The sequence below is a fragment of the Erythranthe guttata genome, chromosome 11 (assembly GCF_056151865.1).
Source record: "Erythranthe guttata isolate IM_541 chromosome 11, IM_541, whole genome shotgun sequence".
Classification (NCBI taxonomy): Eukaryota; Viridiplantae; Streptophyta; class Magnoliopsida; order Lamiales; family Phrymaceae; genus Erythranthe; species Erythranthe guttata.
In genome coordinates this window covers 14498158-14523726 of record NC_142543.1, presented here as the reverse complement: position 1 = coordinate 14523726, position 25569 = coordinate 14498158, and the positions used below count along the sequence as shown (strand labels likewise).

Sequence of the window (25569 nt, the reverse complement as noted above, 5' to 3'; positions counted from 1 at the left end):
GGGAGCTTATAAGATGTTTTTAAAAAAATACCTCTACCCCACCTTTTTTTCTTTAAGATCTTATTTGCTTCTTTACTAAAACACTTAAAATACAAAATTACCCTCAAATACTTTATTATATTACATGAATACTAATAATATTTATATTTTATCAAAACAACGTATTCTTGTAATAAAGATTAATAATTAATTAAATATAATTATCGTAATTATCATAATAATTGTAAAAAATAGTATTCTCTATTTATATTTTATATGTATATAAAAACACACGAATATTCTTATTATCTCCATAATAAATTATATTTCTTTCATCTATAAAAAAAATTATATTTCTTTTACAACTTTTATTTTATATTATTATTATTATTTGAAAAAATAATTTGTAAATATTATAATAATATTTTAGGAACAAAAGTATTTGAGTCAAATAAGTTTAACAATTATACTGGCGTCATGTATTTTTTTGTCATTATAGCAATAAACAGACCTTTTATTTCCAAACACCTGAACAACTTATAAAAACAAAAAGTAACTTATAAGCTACATATCCAAACACCTTAAAAAATAATTTTTAAAATAAGATCTAACAGCCTATCAGCTCCTAAAACATCTTATCAGATGTAGGAGCTTATAAGATGTTTTAAATAAGCTTAGCCAAACGGGCTCTTAATGTGAAATAATAAATAAATTAGAGTTTAAATCATGAGTTGGGGTTTTTCAAATGAATTACGAGTAATTATGATGTATAGAGTATGATTTTTTTCCTTATTAACAATAAATTTTGAATGTATGTTAGAGTGTGCGGATTTATTTGCAAAAAAGAAAAATAAAATATCACATTTGAATTAAGCATGTGTCAATGACTTATATGCACTTTCCCTTGAATTTAACGATATAAAAAAAATTTCATATTTGAAAAGAAATATGGATCCACTTGTTATGCAACGAATTTATAATCCTCATTTAACATAGTTGCCATTTTTTGAATATAATGTGACATTAAATTTTGGACATGATTTTTACTTTGAAAAAAAAAAAGAGGAGAAGAATAATAAAAAAGAGTTGCCATTTTTTGAATAAAATTGGCCATAGACCCTCAAAACACTATATACACTTGGCACTAACCAAATGGGGCCCACCTCCTCCACTAGCAATGTGGGATAATATGTAAAGAATTACAATGCAGCCAGTTGGCAACGGACACGTATACGGGTTTTTCACCACTGCGGCCACTCCGTTTGATAAGGCTATCCTTTGGTCATTGGGTAATTTCGTACACGTGTCAGCTTTCTCTCTACAACTAATTACAAAATTATGCTATTATTTTATTAATTAATATAATAATATGTCTAATTCCAGGCAAGATCCTACTTAGGGTCGGTCACGACGTTTACACACACCCCAACTTAAGGACACGTTTGGTTGCACTTTTTCTCTCCCCTTCCTATTTTTCTTTACGAATTTGTATTCTATAACACATCCAGTACTAAAACGTTTTGTAATAATTTACCAGCTAGTGATAAACAATAGTAGTGTAAACGAGTCAAGTTTGGCTATTTTGGCGACCTCCAACCTCAAGCTCGAGCTTTTTGTGTATTTGTTTCAGGGTTTGAGCCCGAGCATGAACAATTTTGTGTTTTTTTATCTATTAATATTAATAATATTGGAATTTTATTTCTATTATTTATAATAAAAAATATGAAATAAAAGAAATGATATGTAATTTATTTATTTTAATTACTTTTATGAATTTAGTATTTATTTTATATTAGTTATATTTAATATAAAAAAATGGAGAAAAAAACGTTCGCGAGTCCACGAAAACTAAGAATGAGCTCGTGCACGACTCATCAGAAAGTTCAAACTTGAAAAATTAGAGCTCAACCTTTTGTCAAACCGATTCAACTCATTTACACCCCTAATTGACTATTATTTTGACTGAGATGTTCTTCATTACATTAAAAAAATACTCAACAAAATATTGATCGAATTAAACACATCCAAATTGATTTACATTGCAATATCCAAATTCAATTAGCCCAAAATAGACCATTTCATTGAGATACCACCATAAGATTCATAGGAACTAAAATCCAGAATCTTCATATACAAATATGAATCCCCCTTTTCATTCTAGAGATACATAACTTATTTCTACTACATAACTTTCAACTTTTTAATGCTTTATACTTGCAATATATTATATATAATTTTCCCCCCTTAGTTCAATGTACCCATAAACCATATTTGTCATTTTGATATTCTAAAAAAGAATATATATATATATGCAATGCTAATATAAAATTTATGGTAAGTTACGGCCACCTCTAAAGTAAGGTTAAATTATGAAAATCCCATTCTGTTTGGAAAACAATCAGACCTCAACTATAAATCTTCTTACACGTCCATCCTTATAGTGTCAAATTAAATAAAATGTTCTCTAATTTGTATTCGTTCTGTGCAAAAATGCAGTTTTTAATGTGCAACAATCCAATATTTACAAGCTAAGAGACACATTTTATGATCATCTTATTTCAAGATAAAACGAATACAAACTGGAGAATATTCCACTAAATTTGACACAATTACCCAAACACGATAATTTTTTATTTTTTTTGTAATATGACATTAGCTTAGGTTCGGGCATAATTTACCCTAAAACTTAAAATTAAAATTAAAATTTTACATCTAGAAAAGGAAAGAAAAAGACAGGTAGGCGTACATACGATGGAATCTAAGTAGAGAAGAAAAGAAGATACCAGTTTATTAGAGCAAAGCCAAACGGGTCATTGGGGCAAAAGTGGGACCCACCATCCAGTAAAAAGGGGAATTAAATTAAATTAAAATTTCCACAGTGGAAAATGGCTGGAGGATTCTCACCTAGCAAATATGCATCACTCAATTCATTTCTAGTCCATCGTCTTCCTCCTCCTCGTTTCCACAACAAGAGAGAGAAAGTTAGAGAGAGAAGCTAGAGAGAGAGAGAGAGAAAAATGTCACTCACATAAAAAACACACACCTCTCTTCTTCTTTGCAGAAAAGACAAGACGCTTTTCTCGTCTGGAACACAGTATACAACAGTAAACCAACCCTTCTTCTACTAATCAAAGGTTTTTATTTTTTTTTATTTTTTTATTTTATATATATATTTTATTAATGGGTTTCTTGTTTATGATTTAATATGTTCAGTATTTCTATTTATTTTTATTTTTATTTTTAATGTAAATCTGTTTGTGTCCCCATACATCTGGTTCGTTATTGTTTATGAGATTATTTGTATTCCAGTTGACTATATATAGATTTGACAACTCATAGCTAAATTTCTGGTGGGGTGCTGTTATTTTTTTTTTTTTTTTTTGCAGAATCTCTCTCCACAAACAAGGTTGAATTGCTGCGCAAGGGACTCAGATTTCTTGATTTCTAATTTTGGCTCTTCTTTTGATTTCTCTGTTTTAGAAACTATCTCCAAAAAGAAAGAGAAAAAAAACCCTGTAATTCTTCAAACCAACGAAGTTCTAGAGAGAGAAAGTTCTAGAGAGAGAGAGAGAGATTCGACCATGTCGGTAGCTTTGCTGTGGGTGGTATCTCCCACATCGGAATTCTCAAATGGCACCGTGTTCCTCGATTCCTTTCGAGCTGTCGCTAGGTGCAACAATCTAATAAAAAAGGGTCAGAAAAAGAGTCGAAAATTCGGCTCAACGAACGCAGATTCGGGGTACAGATCGAGCAGATTCTCTATAACCAATAGCATGATAGCTACTCCAGCTGGCGAAATCGCCTTATCGTCCGAGCAGAAAGTCTACGATGTGGTCTTGAAGCAAGCAGCTCTGGTTAAGAGACGGATTAAAAAATCGAACGAGGATTTGGAAGTGAAGCCGGATATTGTTCTTCCCGGTACGGTTACCTTGTTGAGTGAAGCTTACGATCGATGCCGTGAAGTTTGCGCAGAATACGCCAAGACGTTTTATCTCGGTAATTAGAACCTCATTTTTGTTAATTAATTACATTTTATGTTTCGTAATAATCAAGAACCGTTAATTATTCGCTTGGTTCGTTTTTTTTTGTTTTTACAGGAACGTTGCTAATGACACCCGAGAGGCGAAGAGCTATATGGGCGATGTACGGTAAGACAATTTCGATTTATTTTCGTCCTGTCTGAATTTCAAGAATCGTGGTTCGGTTCATAATTTTTTGTTAAACTAATTCATTATTGCAACTACTAAAAGAGTAGGTAAAGTTTGGAAGCATGATAGTCTAATGATGTTTAATTATTAAAAAAAATGAAAAATCGAATCATGACAACAAAACAAATCATTGACCGTCTACCATGTGTGACACGTTTAATTAGAAATATTCTAAATTATTTCGTTTCGATCTCGAAAAACTTGGTCCTATTTTCTTGAAGTCAATGCTTCAATTCTCTTGATCATCTTTCTTGTTGCTAATGTAAAAGAAAACCCGTGACAAATGTCGATCGAATTTTCATAATTTCGTACGTATTGAACAGTGTGGTGTAGGAGAACCGACGAACTCGTAGACGGTCCAAACGCGTCGCATATAACTCCAACCGCATTGGATAGATGGGAAGACAGGCTGGACGATATTTTCAGCGGGCGACCTTTCGACATGCTCGACGCCGCTTTGTCCGATACCGTTACTAGGTTTCCTGTCGACATCCAGGTTTGATACATCTTGTAATAGATCTTTTTTTTTTTTTTTTTTTAAATTTTGTGAACCGAGTACATGATGTAATAGTTGGTTGATAAATAATACGTGAATAAATTTTTGTGCAGCCATTTAAAGATATGATTGACGGTATGAGAATGGACCTGTGGAAATCGAGATACAAGAACTTCGACGAGTTGTATCTCTACTGTTACTATGTAGCTGGTACTGTTGGATTAATGAGTGTGCCGATTATGGGCATAGCACCCGAATCGCAGGCTACAACGGAGAGTGTGTATAATGCTGCTTTGGCTTTAGGTCTGGCTAATCAGTTGACCAATATTCTCCGAGATGTTGGTGAAGAGTACGTTTTTTTTTTTTTAATATTAATTCCATAATTTAATATTATTCCGCTAAATTAATAGAATTTTGCTGGTCTCAACTGTATCAGTTTATAGAGGTTTAACTGTATATTTTGTTGGAAAATACAGTGCGAGGCGAGGAAGAGTGTATCTACCGCAGGATGAGCTGGCGCAGGCGGGACTATCCGATGAAGATATATTCGCCGGGAAAGTGACGGATAAATGGAGAAATTTTATGAAGAAGCAAATTGCTAGGGCGAGGAAATTCTTCGACGATGCAGAGAGTGGTGTCACTGAGCTAAGCGCAGCTAGTAGATGGCCTGTAAGCATTTTCGATAATTTATTAATTAATTTATTTTATTTTGGCGGAAAATATTTATTTTGAATTCATTGGGAAAATGGGTCCTCGTTAAAACCTTGTTTGGTCAAATTATTGAATTTTCAGTATTTAAATAAAAAATAAAGAAAATAATCTTGAATTTTCGTCTCAGGTGTGGGCATCGTTGCTTCTGTATAGACAAATACTGGACGAGATAGAAGCGAACGACTACAACAATTTCACGAGGAGGGCTTATGTTAGCAAACCGAAGAAGATTCTTGCTCTGCCGCTTGCATATGCAAAGTCGCTTGTTCCTCCGTCGTCCAAACCCTCGTCTACTCTTGTAAAGACATGAGTAGAACATTTCACCATCAATCTATATATATAATATATAATAATATATATATAAGTTTATTATTTGTTACTGAAGTATACAGTTGTGAAGGAAAAAGACCAGATACTTTTGTACATCCAAGTAATTGTGGCAATTTAGTGAGAAATTGAAATATAGAAAGTAGCATATTGACTTGTTTGTTTCTCTCCTGAAAAAATGGAGGGCTTTGTTGTGTTCAAAACATGGCTTGGATGAATGATTGACAACTATAAAAAGCATGAATTATATGAACAACTAACCTTTAACAATGAAACAGATCAAAGGCTTCAAAATGAGAAAAATAACGCTATGTAAGTGACCATCTCTTTGTATCAAATCTAATTCTTGTAAAATAATATCGAAAGAAATCAAAGAAAGATAAACTTTATCTATTAATCTAGAGTTGTAACATATGAAATGCAAATTAAGTATTATAAAGGAGAAACGCGAAGAGCAAACCTCTAGTGAAACGTTATTAATGGCGTCCATACTGTGATGTACAATACTGAAACAACAATACTACTTGTAAAAATTTCAAAAGAGATAAGACGTATACGCCACTATCTTGACAGAACGATGTGCTGAAAACGAAAGGAAGAATACCATATATCGCTAAACTAATACTAATATCAATACTAATTCTAATAGTAATACTAATACTAATACTTATACTAATACTAATACTAATATTAATCTAATATTAATACTAATAGTCATACTAATAATATTAGCTATACTAATATCAATAGATATACTAATACTAATATTATTATTATTCCTAATACTAATCCTAATATTTTAATATGCTAATACTAATACTAATATTTTAATATAGTAATGCTGCTAATATACTAATACTAATGTTAATGCTAATGTTAAAAATCTGAATATGCTAATACTGAGGCTAATTCTAATTATAAGTGTAATCCTAATATTACTCATATCCTTATCCTATTCATAATCCTATTCCTGACACTAATCCTAATTCTAATATTAATCCTAATCATAATCATATTCCCAACATAATCATAATCCTAATCCTATTCCCAATAATTCTAATACTAATAATGCTAAATGCTAATGTTAATATTAATTCTAATTCATATTCTAATCTTAATTCTAATGCTAATCATAATACTAATAGTAATCCTAATTATAATCATAATCTTAATTATAATTCTAATACTAATATTAATCATAATTCTAATGCTAACTAGTATTTCACCCGTGCGTTGCAAAATGAGAAAAATAAACTTATGTAAACGACTATCTTTTTATAACAATACCAATTCAAGTAAAACAAAATGGAAGGAAATAAAAAACATAAATTTAATCTCTTAATTTAGAGTCGTAACATATGAAATCAAGTTAAATATTACAAATAAGAAAACATGAAGCGCGCAAAACACGATATCAAGATTAAGTGAAATCATGTAAAACAAATGGTATAACTCTATTTCTTGGATTGCAATGTACTACATACACCATGTGAATCTTCTATAAAATAACTAAGATAACAACAAACACGGTAGTAGAGAAGTAACACAATAGATATTCAAATAACCTGCAAGTTTATCACTGTGGCGTTCAATTAGTGAAGCACATTACTCAAACAACAATAAAACTTATAAATATTGCAAAAGAGATATGATCTATACGCCAATACAGTACTGATATTAATGTTGATACCTATACCGATACCAATACTGTTACCAATAGTGATACTAATTCGATTAATACTAATACTAATACTAATGTTAATACTAATACTAACACTAATATTAATACTAATAGTGATACTAATACTAATATTGGTAATAATACTGGTACTAATATTAATATTAATACTAATACGAATACTAATACTAATACTAATACTAATACTAATACTAATACTAATACTAATACTAATACTAATACTAATACTAATACTAATACTAATACCAATACTAATACCGATACTAATACTGATATTAATACAAACATTAATAATAATACTGATACTAATACTAATTGTCATACTCGTACCAATACTAATACTAATATTAATATTCATATTGATACTAATAGTAATACTAAGAATAAGACTAACATTGATACTAAGACTAATAATAATATTGATACTTACATTGATAATTATAGTGATATTGATACTAATACTTATACTCATAGTAATACTCATAATAATATTATATTAATACTAATATTAATATTGATACTGAAATAGACACTAATACTGAGACTCATAGCAATATTAATATTAATACTAATACTAATACTTATATTGATATTGATACTGATAATGATACTCATAGTAATACTAATACTAATATTGATACTCATACTAATATTGATACTCATACTCATACTGATACTCACAATTTTAATGATACTCGTACTAATACTGATACTGATACTGATATTAATATCGATATTGATATTGATATTGATATTGATATTGATACTGATGCTCATACCGATACTGATATTGATATTGATATTGATATTGATACAAATGTTGATACTGATACTTATATTGATACAAATGTTGATACTGATATTGATACTAATATTGATAAGGATACGGATACTGAAACTGAAACTGATATTGATACATGCACTGGTACTGATACTGATACTGATAATGATAATGATATTGATATTAATATTGATACTGATAATGATATTGATATTGATATTGATACTGATACCGATACCGATACCGATACCGATGCCGATACCGATACTGATGTCGATACTAATGCCGATACCGATAATGATACTGATACTGATACTGATATTTAGACTAATATTAATATTAATACTAAAACTAATATTAGCACTAATATTAATACTAATACTATTAGTAATACTATTACTAATAGTAATATTAATACTATTACTATTACTAATACTATTACTAATACTATTACTATTACTAATACTATTACTAATACTATTACTAATACTAATATTAATACTAATACTGATACTAATATTAATATTAATTCTAATACTAATATGTTAATATTGTTAATGTTAATGCTAATGTACATATTCTAATGCTAATACTAATTTTAATGTTAATGTTAAATGTGGATATGTTTATGCTGATTATAATCGTAATACTAATATTATCCAAATCCTTATCATACTCCTAATCCTATTCATAACACTAATCATGATTCTAATCCTAATTATAATTCGAATCCTAAACCTAGTTCTAACATCAATTATAATCCTAATAGTTTTACTACTAATAATACTAATGATAATGCTAATGTTAATTCTAATTATAATTCTAACTTTAATTCTCACCACAATCCTAATCCTATTGCTAATCATAATAATAATACTAATACATGTCACTAATTGTAGTACTAATCAATAATGATAATCTTAATTATAATTCAATTACTAATATTAATCATAATCATAATCATAATCCTAATTCTAATATTAATTATAATACTATATTAATCTGAATCCTAATCCTAGTATTGATACTAATACTAATTCAAAGAATATTAATTATAATCATAATTCTAATGCTAATACTAATCACAGTCCTAATTCCAATTTTGCATCAATGTTTTTGCAATTATCTATTATTTTGTATAAAAAACAATTTTATTCAATCTCGCAACTTTTATACCAAATTCTTTGTGCCTTGTGCGGTACCTGAAACATCAAGAAACACATATTAAATATATTAGAAATTAATATTTAATTATATTATCAAGCCGACATTAAAATTATTTAAAATAATATAAGGGTATAAGAGAACGTTAAGACGTGAAAAGAACGGTAATCGTTGTTAATAGGATAAATTACGAAAATCCTCATGAACTTAGGCTAAATTACGGAAACCACCCCCAGTTATCGGTAATTACCAAAATCCCCCAGGTGATTGTTTATGTCTTACACAACCCCCTTATGGTGTGATTTTTTTACGAATTTTTTTTTATTCAACGTAGTATCCCAAAAATTGTGGATTCTACCCTTGCAGACGTGACATTTCTTTTATCTTAGTCTTTAAATACAAAAAATATCCTTAGGGGAGGTAATAGTAATACTACAAAGTTGTGAAAATGTTATTTAAGAAGAATAAATATTTCGTGTAAAATCCCCATCAGGGTAATTTTTGTCTTCAAAAAAGTACCATAAACAAATAGTCGAGTGCAGGGTAGAATCAGCATTTTTCGAGGAATATTCCACGTAATAAAAATGAATTCCGTGAACAATCATTCCGTAAGGGGGTCGATGTGAGACGGAAACAAACATTAGGGAAATTTTGATAATTACGAATATGATATTAAATTAATAAAAAATATAAACATATTCTCTGCTCATGTTCATGTAAAATGTATAATATAAAACCCCCCTGAGGTAAGTCTGAATAACGGAAATCCCCCCCACGTTCTCGTAATTACGAAAACCCCCCCTGAGGTATGCAGACATCTTACAAATCGCTCTAACGGTGTTAAACTTGATAGAATCTTTTTGATTCTCCTGAATATTCCTCCGATAATACCAATTTTGCCCTTGTACACGAAATTACCCTTAGGGGGGTAATTGTAAGCATTTTATTTAATGAGGGGTCATAAATATATACTCTTTATGAAATATATAAGTGTCTGCAAAATACTTATTTTTCTTAAATTAAACCCAAATATAATCAATCATTATGAAAGTACAATGTATTTTTATTGGATTAAAAAAATCAATGGATGAGATTTCAAAATTTAATTATTTTTTATATATAAATTTAAATATTTTACAATTCGAGAAATACAACCATGCATCATTCAAGCTAAAAGCATAAATCCGTATGAATACTCCTCTGGATAAATAAAATCAATTAAAATAAATAAATAAAAAAAAAAAAATTATAATATCAAATTATCAATACAAATTACAAAGTAATAAATAAATTTATAAAAGCAATAAATCATCAACTGAAAGGGATGCCATGGGAGATTTTCGTTATTTAGGCTTACCTCAGGGGGGTTTTGGTAATTTGCCCTTTATTTTTTTACATATTTAACAGAAGGATATAATAGACATTTCACGTTTTCGGTTAAAAAAATTCGGTCAACCGTTAGTCAAGGGGGGTTTTCGTAATTACGAGAACGTGAGGGGGATTTTCGTTATTTAGGCTTACCTCAGGGGGGTTTTGGTAATTTGCCCAATAATTTATTCCGCAATTTTTTTTTATAAATTCAAGTTCATAAATTAAAATACAAAATTTATGTAACACCATCAATCATACAATTATAATAAATGAAGATTTTCAATTGAATTTAAATAAATTTAAATTAAATTAATTACTATTAAAATTAAATTAGAAAATAAAACTATTTAAAATTTTTAAGAAAGTTGATATATTTAGAGCATTTTATAAAGTGGTAATGGCAAATAGGCCCATGACAAGGGCACTTAATTAAAAGAGGGGCATCCAATTTTTTTGTCTTTCAAATAAATCCAACCCATTCAAACTTATTTGCAAATAAGGAAAATCCTTTTATATATACCAAAATTACCCCAAATTCATTGAAACCCATTTTAACTTCAATTTCATGATTTACACCCCAATTTAGCCCAATTTCATTAATTAACCAATTTTAACCCTAATTTCAATTTTGACCCCAATTATGACCCGCCATCACCGGAGACCGCCGGTCGCCGCCGTTGACCGGCGTTGACTTTTTTTTTTTTTTTTTTTTTTTTTTTTTATAATTTTGTTTTTCTTAGAAAAAATATTTTAATTAATATTACAAGCTTGGCTGCTAAATTACTGTCTCCGGCAGTTATTTAACTGTCGGAGACAGTAATTTAACTGTTAATTGACTCTTTTGTTTTTTTTTTCTTCAAAAATATTTTAATTAATATTACTGTATTCGTTGCTAAATTACTGTCTCCAGCAGTTATTTAACTGTCGGAGACAGTAATTTAACTGTTAATTGACTTTTTTATTCTTAAAAAAAATATTTTTAATTAATATTACTGTATCCGTTGCTAAATTACTGTCTCCGGGAGTTATTTAACTGTCGGAGACAGTAATTTAACTGTTAATTGACTTTTTTTTTTCCTTGAAAAAAATATTTTAATTAATATTATTGCCTTGGATGTTAAATTATTTTTCTTCCAACAGTAATTTAACTGTCTTAGACAATAATATTAATAATATTACTATTCGGAAAAATAATATTCATAATATTACTGTCCCAAACAGTAATATTACTGTCTGAGACAGTAATTTAGTAGCCAAGACAGTAATATTAATTAAAATATATTTTTTCTAAGAAAAACAATTCAAAAAAAAAAAAAAAAAGTCGACGCCGGAGACCGGCTGTCTCCGGCGGTCAACGCCGGAATCTGGCCGGAAAAAAAACATTTCAGAAAAAAATTTATTTTCCTAAAAAAAAAAAGTTTTGGGGGTTAATGTGATATATTTGTTTAAATTCGGGGTCAATGTGTAATATTAAGAAAGTTAGAGTTTAATGGATGGAATTGATAAGAATTATATTATTGAGGGTATTTTAGCCTAAGACATGGGGATGGGCTTAATTGAGAGACTGTTTTTTTTGTGAACCAAAATGCATTTAAGTCCCATGTGATGGCCTTTTTGCCATTTGCCCTTTTATAAATATTAAGATATACATATATAATAACATAATTTAATATCTTTTTAATTTTGGAAAATGTTGACATGTTTTTTGATGATTTATTTTCACCAATCAATTTGCCAAATAGGATGAAATTGAATACATGTCACCAATTGAAATTGACAAATGTCAATCAATTAGTTGTGAAATTCAACTTTTATATATTATAAAGATACTAATATCTATATAATATATAAAGGAAGAATACATAATCAAGATTTTTATGTCTTCAACTTTGATCCAATATTCTTTCATTTCTTTCCTTAATTATTACATTCCAATTTATCAATATAAAGCACTCTTTTAAATTATAGGATTAATATATTTCCAATCTCAATTTTCATTCATGAACTTTTCCTAAATTATCAAAAATATATTCAAACAATGTGAACTTACCATAAAAGACATCTAAATTGTATACGTAATTTATACACAAAATTTATTTTATTACTATATAAATAGATTGTGTATACCTTATTGAACCCTTCTTTCCTAATTTTCTACACGTTTTTTTTAAATTATATAGCTTCTACTTCCACAAAATATGCCATTTTCAGTTTTTAACAAATCCGTATTTCATATTATTTGTATACAATTTGGTTTTGATAATTTTTTTTATCGTATGTCTTACTTTATTTTCATTATTTAGAAAAGAAAATAGTAGTGCTATTTCCACATCCAAAGTATCTCAATTCAACACCAAAGGTTATAAAATGTCATAAAACATATTTCGTTGATTCAGTTTTAAAATTGGCTAATAATTACATTATAAAAAATAACATAATAATCAAACAATGACCTTAATTAGTCCCATGCATCAGTTGTTGAAATTCATTGTAATGTAATGTGAATACAACAAATAACGGTCTCAAATAAATTGTAACATTTAACACCATCACCACAACACATAGAGTCTCATGCTCCAACATTTATTACATAATTCATTTTCATTAAATTAAAAAGAAAAATCCTTAGGCATGATGATGTGGTCGAAGACGAATCGGAAGGCCTTGGACAGGGGTAGGAATGGGATCGTATATGATTTTCTCACTATCAATCACCAATTCCCACTTGAATGTTTTGACAAGATTGTGAAGAAATATAAGTATCTCCAATCGAGCAAACTCTTTACCCAAGCACATACGAGGCCCCCCTCCAAACGGAACGTAACTGTAAGGTATCGGTCCCGTCCCTTCAAATCTCGATGGATCAAAATCTTTGCTGTCTTTAAACAAATTCGGATCTCTGTGTGTCAAAGATGAGCTCCAATACAACTGCATGCATTACATGTTTTCATATTCATTACTCACATTTAAAAAAAAATTAAATTAATTCAACTACATGTACAAGTATATCACCTTCCATCCCTTTGGTATGTCATAGCCTCCATAATTCAAATCCACCACAGCTTCTCTGAATGCACCTATTAATGGCGGCGATAATCTCATTGCTTCGGATGCCACATTCCATGAGTACTTCATCTTCTGCAAATCCTCCCACTCCAGAAACTCCCCGTCTTTTTTCGATGATGCTATCTTATTTTGTTCTGCTCTCCATATACCAATTAATTCAGATAAATCCTCGATTTTTAGGCAAGGAGAAAGAAAAAAACAAGAAAACTGACCTGTTAATACTTTCTGATAGACCTGAGGGTGTTGTGCAAGATACTTGATCAACATTGTTAGAGCAGAACTTGAGGTATCATGTCCCGCAAAGAGAAGCATCAGTATATTATTTATAATGACTTCCTCAGACATGAACTTTCCGTTTTCGTCTGGGTAATAAAGCAAATGAGACAGAAGATCCTGTGAAGGTACAGCTGTTTTCTCTTCCAAAGCCACTCTCCTATGTTTGACTATCTTCTCAAGTTCCTTCCTGATCGAATTCGTTGCTCTCTTTGCTTTGAAAAACCTCGTTCCTGGAAAATTTATAGGTATCGAAATAACCCCTTTAATGAAAACATTAAAAAGTGTAGCAAGCGTATCTATATGCATTGGGTCTTCAATGCTCATAAACAACCGACACGCCACCTCGAACGTGTACAATCTGATGGCTTCAAAAACCTTAATCTCATCATTGCCTAGCCAATGATTAGCTATATGCTGTTGAGCTGTCAAATCCATTTTCTTGATGTAGAGCTTAGTAAATGCATCCGGAGAGACAAAGTAAGAGACCATCTTTCTCATGTGCATACCTTGTAGACCACCGGTTGTGGATATGCATGTTCCGAGTATTTTCCTGACGGAACTAGGCCACCAAACAGTGACCAACTTATTCTCGTTGCTGAACAAAAACTTATTGCCGGACGGTCCGTATAGGACGGCTACGGATTGTCCCATGAGTGAAGTTTTGAAAACCTTGGAGTTGTATTTGTCCACTCTTTCTTGGACGAATTTATGTGGTAATCCGTCGAAACGTGTGTTGAGAAATTCGAGTGTTTCACCGAGAATGGGCCAACCATATGTGCCTGGTGGGAGATTAATGTTTCTTGATTTGTTTTGAATTTGTTTGATGATGAAAATGGTGAAGATTATGATGAGTGATGGGATAATGAGGATGGAGATATGTGAGAACGTTGCTGCCATATCTGCATTATTTCAGTAAATATATGTTATTTTGATTTTGAATATAATAAAAGTGCACATATATATTTTAAAGTCATACTGCATTTCACTGTTTATTCATTAGGAAATTATGGTTGAACAATTCAGATCAATATTTTCGAAAAAAAAAATTTGAAATTTTTTGTTGAAACACCGATGGCTTGTTTGGATTTGAGGTCGAAAGAGGCAAAAAAAACAAACTTTCTTGATTTGCAACACCAAACTCAACCTTAAAAGGTGTTCATATATATTTATTTTCAAATCGAAGTCTAAGAAAAATAACCATTCCAAAGGTTTCTATGACATGGTGCTAATCTCAACAATGTTTTGTATATTCAGAAATTCAATAGCAAAAAATATAACAAATAAATTTTTAATCAAAGATAATTTATTCCTAGATCTACGGTTTATGTAAGAGAAAAAAAAAACAAACAAACAAAACAAACCTCTTACCACAAGTATAAGAAAAATAAAAAAATGAGAATGAGGAATATAAGTGAGTTGAGCACATACCCGATTCAATAGCCATTGTACTAAAATCCCTTTGTTTCTTCGTTTTTTTTTATACAAATGAGTTTGTGCAAAGAGAAGAAGCAAAGAGAAATATTAAGCAAAAAAAAATGATGTTTAATTTGTTTAAAATAGGTAACAAAAATTAATTATGATTTATGACTATATCATCACATTCTATTTGTTGGGATAATTAAATATAAATGCTTCTTTTTTCTTCACATCCTCTTTTATTAATTATAAAAATTTAAAAGTCAAACTCGGTAGAAACTAATATGGAAATTTATTTACTGGTGATGTGCTGTAGATTCTCCAACTCCTTCCTTCCTTAATAGCAGAAAACAAAACAAAAAAGCATATTTTGATTTATTCTCATAGAGATGAAGAACTCTATTTGTAAGGTTTTTATTTGTTTTGTTCTGTATTTATTTATTTGTTTATATTTATATAATTTTTTATTCAATAGAATCAATTTTATATATTTTTGAAATATTTATCGTATTTCTTAGTTTAGGTTACTAATATTTTCCATTATTTCACCCATTTACCACTTAAATAATATAAATAGAATTTTTTTTTAAAGATTGAATTACTTATTTCACTACATCAAAAACACATTCTAAATGAAAATTCTGTTTCATTTACCCCTTTCTTGCATTTGAATTTGCACCATCAATATATCTATTAAGTGCTAATACTAAACAATGTATGTCTGAATTTTCGTAGTTTGCAAAAAAGATAAAAATATACGCGCCGTAGAACCCAACACGCCGTAGAACCATTGCATAGTGAGATTTAAGAAGACAATGGAAGCATACGCGACTGGTGCAAACGCTGTGAAATCGGGAGCCAACTTGCGACCATGCATCCTCACGGACAGATCATATGATGCGATGCAAATATGATGCGGTGCAAATATGATGCAATCGAGCATAGAAAAGTGACAGTCTCCAGTATAGTGGGAGAGTGCCATACGTGCATCCCATTGTCAACCAAGAAGAAGTGGTAAAATTAAACGTTGAACCAATTCATTCTTAGAAAAAAAATCAGAGCATGTTGATAAAATCATTATCTTACAATCTATATATTATATAAAAAGATGATATATGCCTTAATTCTATGAATGACATGTGGCAAATGCTTATGTCATTCCTCTAAATTGTTCGGTTGAAATTCAATTGATGTGTATTCCTCAATTGATTAGTGGGCATTTTAATTTTGGTATGTGTTTAACTTATTTCTATTTAACATTTGCACACTCATCCAAACATTACTACATATACATATTCTTTAATGCATTTAATATTATATAAATTCAAATTTTGTATCTTATTTATAATTCAAATTTCGAAATATTTTTTTTTTGAATATCCTTTTTTTAAGAACACATACTATTCATTTTTTTTATGAATATTCAACTAATTCTAATACTAACAGACGTTTTTTCTTCTTCAATATCATGGAATATCCGAATACGGATTCAATAAATTATATTTGTATAATTTACAGTATATATATATATATATATATATATATATATATATATATATATATATATATATATATATATATATATATATATATATTTATATTTACATTTTTATTATATCATTTCATAAAATACGATAAAACAATATAATATAATATATCATTATATTTATGGATCATTATATTTTGTAAATATAATTATATGAATCAAAATGAATTATTTCAAAAAATATATCTATCTATATAATATATAAATTGAAACCCTTATAACTTGTAAATCCGACATTTGGCGCAATATGTGTTTTCTTATGTGTATCGCACGTGGAACCTGTGTGTATATAATATATATATATATATAATACATATATATATATATATACATAATATATATATATATATATATATATATATATATATATATATATATATATATATATATATATATATATATAATATATTTATATATATAATACAATACAAACCAGAAAGACTGAAAATAATGAGGGTGAGGACTGTTATTTGGTGTGATTTTAACATAATGTGTGGATAAATTATGAGATGAATGGGTTGGGATTGAGAATATTTAAATATAAATAACGAAATATTTCATTATTTGGTGCCGTTTCTATAAATATTTAAAAATTTTGGGGACGTTTTTGGTAATAATGAAAAAATGAATGTCTATAAAGGCCACACTTCTCCATATTTGCCACAAGGACTTGAGCAGCGAACAACTGTTGCCGTTAAGGTTCATGATGGTAATAATAGCCATCAAGGTCACATGGAATGGCTTGTAAGTATTTATATATTAATAGCCACAAACCATCGATTCATCATTTTTTTTTAATTATTTGTAATTAGTACATATTTTTTAGCTGACAATCCAATCCAATCCTTGGTATTTTAGGCTGAGGTGATCTTTTTGGGGCAGTTTTGTCATCCAAATCTAGTGAAATTAATCGGATATTGTTGTGAGGACAAACATCGAGTTCTAATATATGAGTACATGTCAAAGGGTAGTGTTGAAAACAACCTATTCTCGAGTAAGTATTGTGTTCTTGGATTAATTGATTGACTTACTTCTTTAGTTAGTTATATGTTTCATGAGTTAGATTGAGTATACTTGCATGCATGAGTGTTGCTTCCTCTATCTTGGTCTAGTGGAATGAAGATAGTGTACGGTGCTGCAAAAAAGACTTGCTTTTCTGCATGAAGCACATAAACTTGTCATCTATCGTGATTTTAAGACATCTAATATTTTACTGGACTAGGTTATCCAATATATAGGAATTTTTATAGTATAATTATTTTAATCAGCTAGTTTTTTTTTTTTTTTATTTATTTATTTATAACATTAGACTCTTTAACAGGAGTGCAACGCAAAGCTCTCGGATTTTGGGCTAGCTAAAGACGGTCCAGTAGGAGACAAGTCCCATGTATCTACTCGCATTATGGGAACATACGGTTACGCTGCACCAGAAAAACATAGTGACAGGTGAATATTCTACACGTACACAATCAAATTCCATATATACACATTATTTCTGAAATGTCATCTTTATATTGTTGTTTTTTTCTCGTATTGCATCATCAACCCACCTGACTCCGAGGAGTGATGTATATAGCTTCGGAGTGGTGTTACTAGAGATTTTAACGGATCGAATATCACTGGATAAATCGAGGCCAACCCGTGAGCAGAATCTTACAGATTGGGCGGTGCCTTTTCTTAGAGAAGAAGAAATTTATAAACATAGTGGATCCAAGACTAGAAGGGAATTATCCAATAAATAATGTTAATAAAGGAGAAATTCTTGCTTATCATTGCTTAAATCGAAATCCGAAAAACTTAATTACGTTGCTCAACAAGAATTTGTTCCGCAAGACAAAATTTTCAAGGGATCCTTGATTTCTCGTAAGGAGAAATTCGAGCGTTCCTCCGATAATGGGGCATCCATAATTGCCTGGGGGAATATTTAATACTTTGCTTTGATGCGATTTATGTTTGATATTGAATAAGATGATTATGGTGAAAATTATGAGAGATGCTACTATGGATCATACTAGAGGAGGAGGTGGTGGTTATTTGTCCGAAGATAATAATAGCTTTGTAACTTTGTTTTGGATATCCTAACAACCAATCTTATTTTAAGTTCAACAAAAACATATCCTGACTTTTTTATTATGTGGTCACCAACTCCATAATTTTATTATGCAGATTATTGAGATAATATACAAACTCATGATTCAGTTTTACAACTGGCTAACATAATAATCAAACAATGGCCTTAATTAGTTCCTTATTATATAGTATGCAGAAGTTGATGAAATTCATTGTAATGTAATGTGAATACAACGAATAACAATATCAAATAAATTGTAACATTTAACACCATTACCACAACACGATGAGTCATGCTCTAACATTTATTACATAATTCATTTTTATTTAATTTAAAAAAAAAAATCCTTAGCCATGATGATGTGGTCGAAGACGAATTGGAAGGCCTTGAACATGGGTAGGAATGGGATCTTATATGATTTTCTCATTAGCAATCACCAATTCCCACTTGAATATTTTGACAAGATTGTAAAGAAATATAAGTATCTCCAATCGAGCAAACTATTTACCAAGCACATACGAGGCCGCCTCCAAACGGAACGTAGCAGTAAGGTATTGTTCCCGTCCCTTCAAATCTCGATGGATCAAAATATTTGTTGTCTTTAAGCAAACTCGGATTTGTGGGTGTCAAAGATGAGCTTCAATACAAATGCATGCATTACATGTTTTCATATTCATTACTCAGATTTAAAAAAAATAAAAATTAATTCATGTGGATATGCATGTTCGGAGTATTTTCCTGACGGAACTAGGCCACCAAACAGTGACCAACTTATTCTCGCTGCTGAACAAAAATTTATTACCCGACGGTCCGTATAGGACGGCTACAGATTGTTCCATGAGTGAAGTTTTGAAAACCTTGGAGTTGTATTTGTCCACTCTTTCTTGGACGAATTTCTGTGGCAATCCGTCGAAACGTGTGTTGAGAAATTCGAGTGTTTCACCGAGAATGGGCCAGCCATAGGTGCCTGGTGGGAGATTAATGTCTCTTGATTTGTTTTGAATTTGTTTGATGATGAAAATGGTGAAGATTATGAAGAGTCATAGGATAATGAGAATGGAGACATATGAGAACTTTGTCGCCATATCTGCATTATTTCAGTAAATATATGTCATATTAATTTTGATTTTGAATATAATAAAAATGCACATATATGTTTTAAATCCCTAATGCATTTCATTGTTTATTAATTAGGAAACTATGGTTGAACAATTTGGATCGGCATTTAATCGCGCAAGGAAACCCAAATTTTCTACCAAGTCGAAGCATCTATTTAAGGACAAAGACATTCACGAATTAGGGGAATTTTTTACACAATCTTAGAGCAACAGGAGCGAGGGAATGGAGAATCGAAGACGATGACCTAACGAATCTTCATCATAGTTCTTTCTTTATTTTTCTTTTCTAAATCTATGTATTTTTCTTATTTTTATGATGTTTTTCGTAGAGAACATGAGTAGCTAAACTTTTAATCTAGGACTTTATTAGAACCCTTCGTAGTGATTTGAACCTATTTTTCTAATATTATGCAAGTTTAATTAAATGATTATTTCTTCTACCTGATCTTATTTAGTGTATGAATCTAGCTAATTTATGTTGCTATGTGTTATTGTTAGAATTGAATCGACAGATCGTTTTAATAAATAGAACAGGGGTAGAACAACCTTCGAGTAGTTTTCACCGGATTAGTGTGTTAATTACATGTGTTATCGTAGACATACAAATATCACCTTAGGTAGCCGTTTATGAGACTTATTAGTTAACGCTTTCTTCATAATTTGTTTGCATAGACATATAGTGAACTGTTTATGAATAATAGACTTATAATACACGCGACAACGGGTTATGAGTAATTTAGCGTCTCAGGTTAATAATTAGGAATCGTAACTTGCATGAGGTTTTATTGGATGATGAATTATCGCATATGGGGAAGATAAAATCCTAGGTCCGTTTTTATTGATATTTTATCGTGTTTATTTGTTTTCATAATTAGTTTAATTATGTAGTTGATAAACTTGACAACCTTGCGTAGGCTGGATAAAATTCATAATTGTTTGAATTCGGTACTTAGGATTAGGTAATTTGAGTATTCCCTGTGGGTCGACATGCGACTCTCACAAGTCCTTTTTTACTACTTGTTTGTGATACGTGCAGTTGCGTGTTAGGTATTTAGCCCAACTGGGTGTAAACGAGTCGAGCTTGGCTATTTTGACGAGCTCGAGCTTGCATCCATTTTGACGAACTCGACCTCGAGCTCTTCGAGTATTGTTTTTCCTGAGCTCGAACTCGAAACTAAACCATTTTTTATATTTTTTATTAATATTATTAAAAATTTATTATTATAAATTATAACAAAAAAAGTTCAAAATAAAAAAAAATGTTATGTAATTTTTTTTAATTATTTATATGAATTTGTTATTTATTTTATATTAATTATATTTAAAAAACATTAAAAAATGTCGCTAATCAGCTCGCGAGCTCATGAACAATTAAAAATGAGTCCATGCTCAACTCATCAGAAAGCTTGAACTGAAAAAATTTGAGTACGAGTTCGAGCAGTTGTCGAGCCGACTCGCCTCATTTACACCCCTTATCCGAACCTACCACAAGTCTAAAATGGTAATTCAACATCACAACAATTGGAAGCCACTTCTGAACGGTGTGGTGAATATCAATTTTTATGCATACTTTAATCTGGTGCGAGGATATTGGATAAATAGAACTTCTCTCTGGTTAAAACAAAACGTGAAAATTAGCATGAACCCCCTTATCTAGGAAATCTAATTAAGGAAGCACCCCCTCCAAAAAATAATTAGAAAATACCCCTTTATTCAATATTCCATCCAAATAATATTTTCATAATTCTAAATCTATCATTAATTGTCCTATACACATTCTCTCCTCCTTCCTCCTTTTTTTCTTCTCTACGTACATATTTTCTTTCTCTCTCCTCCGTTTTCCTCATCTTCTCACGAACACACACACACACACACACACACACACACACACACACACACTATCTCTCTCATTTTTCCTCATTTTCTTCTTCTCTACGGTACTCTCTCTCTCTCCTCATTTTTCCTCCTCTTCTTCTCTGTACAAATGGGAAAGGTTGTCATTCATATGATCAACGGGATTGAAGTCGTATGCACATTAATATCTTTTTTTTGTTTTTATTTTTTTTACAATAAATCGCGTAAGAAATTAAGAGAGAAAATAACAACACCCAATTTGTTTTGAGATTAATTGATGCAAATATGTCATGAGTGTGAGTAGATCTGTCAGAATTTTCTGTTGATTTTGACAAGATTACAGTTTGTTGAGAACAAAGTATGAATTTCTAGATTCTTCATCTTCTTTCTTTTGTGTGTTTTTTTTTTTCTTTTTTTTCTCTCTCTTTTCTGCTTGTTATATTATAATCGAGTTCTTCAGTAAAGTGGTTAATGGAGGATTTCAATTCTTGAAACTGGGAGATCGAACTCCCACTATGGTTGACAAAGTGTGGTGTGGCTGCGATGTGGTGACGATGGGGACGTAGATTTATGGTCTTTTGGTGCATCGGAAGGATAATGGCGCTGGTAGAGAAATTCGCGCAAGCTAGAACCTTAATCGACTATATATATTTTTAATAACCGATTAAGTTAATTGACTATGCTCTGGTAGTCGATTATGGTTAACCAACTCCAATTTTTTTTTTTTTTTTTGATTTTTTTGTTTATTGATTCCAATTGTATAAATCAATTATAATGTTTGTATATTTTTTGTTTTTGTAAAATATAGTTGATTTTGTATTATTTTGTAGTTGTGATTTCTTATTTATAATAGTCAGATTCTTAATCGACTATGCTTATACCTCATAGTCGATTAATATACCTGATAGAGAAAAAAAAGTTTAAAAAACATAAAGAAAAATCAAAAATTCAAAAAAATAAAAAAAAAAATTACAAAATAGTGTTGATGAGGTGGCGGGTGCATAATTGGTGATAGTGTTGATGTGGTGACATGAGCATAGACACGACCACGGGCCGGTTTTGGGCCCGGAACCGGCCCGTTGACGGCCCAAACCGGCCCGTTGACCGAGTGAACCGGCCCGGACCCGTGAACCGGCCTGTCCTACCCGGGACGGGCCCGGTTCTGAGAAATGGTGAACGGTGAACCGCCGGCCCGGCGGTTAAAAAAATAAAAAAAAATTCAAAAAAATTAAAAAAAAAAGCAACTAACGGCTAGTGAACCGGCCCGGGTGAACCGGCCCGGGTGAACCGGCCCGGTGAACCAGCCGTTATTTACTTTTTTTTTTTTGAATTCTTCCCCCCCCACACCCCAACCCAATTTCCCCCCCCCCCCCCCCCCCCCCAATTTTATTTCCTTTTCCTTTTTTCTATTTAAAAGTACTTCTTTTAATTTACTTATTCATAAAATATTTCAAAAAAATATTTTAAATTCGAAATCTTTAAAATTTTGAATTTAAAATTAAGTTCAAGTATTTTCATATATTTCCTTTTCCTTTTTCTATTTAGAAGTACTTCTTTTAATTTACTTATTCATAAAATATTTCAAAAAAAAAAAAAAAATTCAAAATTTCCGGGCCGACCCGGAACAGGCCCGGATAGGCCCGGAACCGGCCCGAACCGGCGGGCCAACCCGGCCCGCTGAACCGCCCATACTACGGGCCGGTTCCGGTTCCGGAAAATGTGAACCGTGAACCGGTTTGAACCGCCCCGCAACCGGCCCGAACTGGCCCGTGGCCGTATCTATATGAGCATAATTGACAGTGTTGATGAGGTGGCATGAGCATAATTAGAAAGAGATTTTTCTCAAATGGTGCAAAATAGTTTGGGCCTCTTCCTATTAAAAGAAGTATTGAATGATTTGTATCAAAGAGCCCCAAAAATAGTTAATTATAAAATAGTCGGATTGGATTATTCGTTAACAAATTAAAAGGATGAGTAAAATAGTCTATTAACGAAAATAGTCGATAAGAGTCTACCGACTAAAACAACCCATTAATTAAAAATTTAGTCGACTAAGCAAAAATCTTAACCCGCAAAGTAAAAAAAATTTCAACGAAGGGAAAAAAAACTCAATCGACTGCAAACGAGTAACTAAAAAAGAAATACATTCGAATAACTAAACAAAAAAACTCAGTCCACTAACAAAAAATTGGTCGACCAACAAAACAATTCATCCGACTAATTGGAAAGGGTTGAATTATGTATTCATCCATCAATCGATGAATAATTAAAAGTGTAGGGGCAAGTTGGGTAACACGAATTAAAAAGAAAAGTAGGTAACACGTGACAACAACCAGGACAAAACAAATGTGCAATGTGGGGTGGATGGAACGGGAGATATATCAATGATAAACAAATAGATAAATATATCACTATGAATTGAAAATATTGCACAACTATGTAAATACAAAAGGGGAAATTAGCTTCTCATCCCTTAGACATATTTTTTTTTTTATAGTTAGGACAAATGATTTTATACTATTTGCTAAAAGTCCTTGTGGTTTTCCTTAATCTGGATCTCACGCACGCTAGATTTTGAGCCTGTCTAACATAATTGATTAGGAAAACTAACAATAATGGTGACGGTGATTTGCATAGCTTAGTTATATTAATAAGCAAAAAATTAGTTAAAATACACTGAACAAAATAAAAACAAAAATAGATCCCACATCACATATAAAACTTATTTACAAAGCTTAGTTACATTAATAAGCAAAAGATTAGCTAAAATATATGTATTCATATAATTTTACCATAAAGTTTGAGTTAATTAGACAACTTAGAAAGTTTATTTGCATAGCTTTGTTGCACAACTTAGTTAAAATAAACCAAAGAAAAAAAAAAACTTAAGTCTCTGGTGTCGACGTGACCACCAACATTGCCATTTGCCATCACGTGCAAACCATTCTTCATATTTTTCGTTTTTGATTTCAAAAGGGAAGGATAATAACCAAAATCGTATGTGTGTACGTATGTGTGTGATTTTAGGTGTGTGATAATGCGTGGGTGGGTTTTGTGGCAGATTTCGACGATGGTAGCGGCGGGAATAAGGGATGAGACAGATTTGACGGAGTGTTATGAAGTTGTACGAATATGACGTAGTGCAATTCGTTAGACAAGATGAAGGCGGAACCGGAGAACAAAATTAAAGACTTTTAGCAAATTGCCAATAATTCCGACTATCTTTATGTGAAAGAAGATCAGTGTCCAGAGATATTTAACAAATTGCCCCATAAAAATAAGTAAATAAATAAACATTGCACCTAATTTATATTTCAGCACCCAACTTTCTTATTCAATGGAGAAAAACAATGAGTACCCGTCAACCTAACAATAATAAAAGAAAGAGGGAAGTAGTACCCACCATTCAACATGATTTTCTTCACACACACATATATATATATATATATATATATATATATATATATATATATATATATATATATA

General features: G+C 30.6%; 3 protein-coding genes across 3 annotated transcripts; 2 read left to right on the top strand and 1 right to left on the bottom strand.

The window, feature by feature from the left end:
* Window positions 1–2856: 2856 nt before the first annotated feature.
* PSY (PHYTOENE SYNTHASE) lies at window positions 2857–5855 on the top strand. Its single transcript, XM_012986098.2, has 7 exons — window positions 2857–3113; window positions 3366–3975; window positions 4077–4127; window positions 4511–4683; window positions 4797–5032; window positions 5160–5352; window positions 5522–5855. The coding sequence occupies exons 2-7, from the start codon at window positions 3561–3563 to the stop codon at window positions 5702–5704; spliced, it is 1251 nt and encodes a 416-aa protein (XP_012841552.1). The 5' UTR covers window positions 2857–3113; window positions 3366–3560; the 3' UTR covers window positions 5705–5855.
* Window positions 5856–13132: 7277 nt separating this feature from the next.
* LOC105961828 (beta-amyrin 28-monooxygenase) lies at window positions 13133–14975 on the bottom strand. The gene is made up of 3 exons (XM_088825233.1): window positions 14015–14975; window positions 13749–13936; window positions 13133–13664 (listed from the first exon to the last, which is right to left on the bottom strand). The coding sequence occupies exons 1-3, from the start codon at window positions 14973–14975 to the stop codon at window positions 13362–13364; spliced, it is 1452 nt and encodes a 483-aa protein (XP_088681359.1). The 3' UTR covers window positions 13133–13361.
* Window positions 14976–17664: 2689 nt separating this feature from the next.
* Window positions 17665–18897, top strand: LOC105955928 (putative serine/threonine-protein kinase PBL16). Its single transcript, XM_088825934.1, is given in 7 exon segments — window positions 17665–17784; window positions 17899–18034; window positions 18125–18180; window positions 18182–18262; window positions 18362–18472; window positions 18573–18718; window positions 18720–18897. Coding segments are annotated over 7 exon segments (828 nt in total).
* The last annotated feature ends 6672 nt before the right edge of the window (window positions 18898–25569 follow it).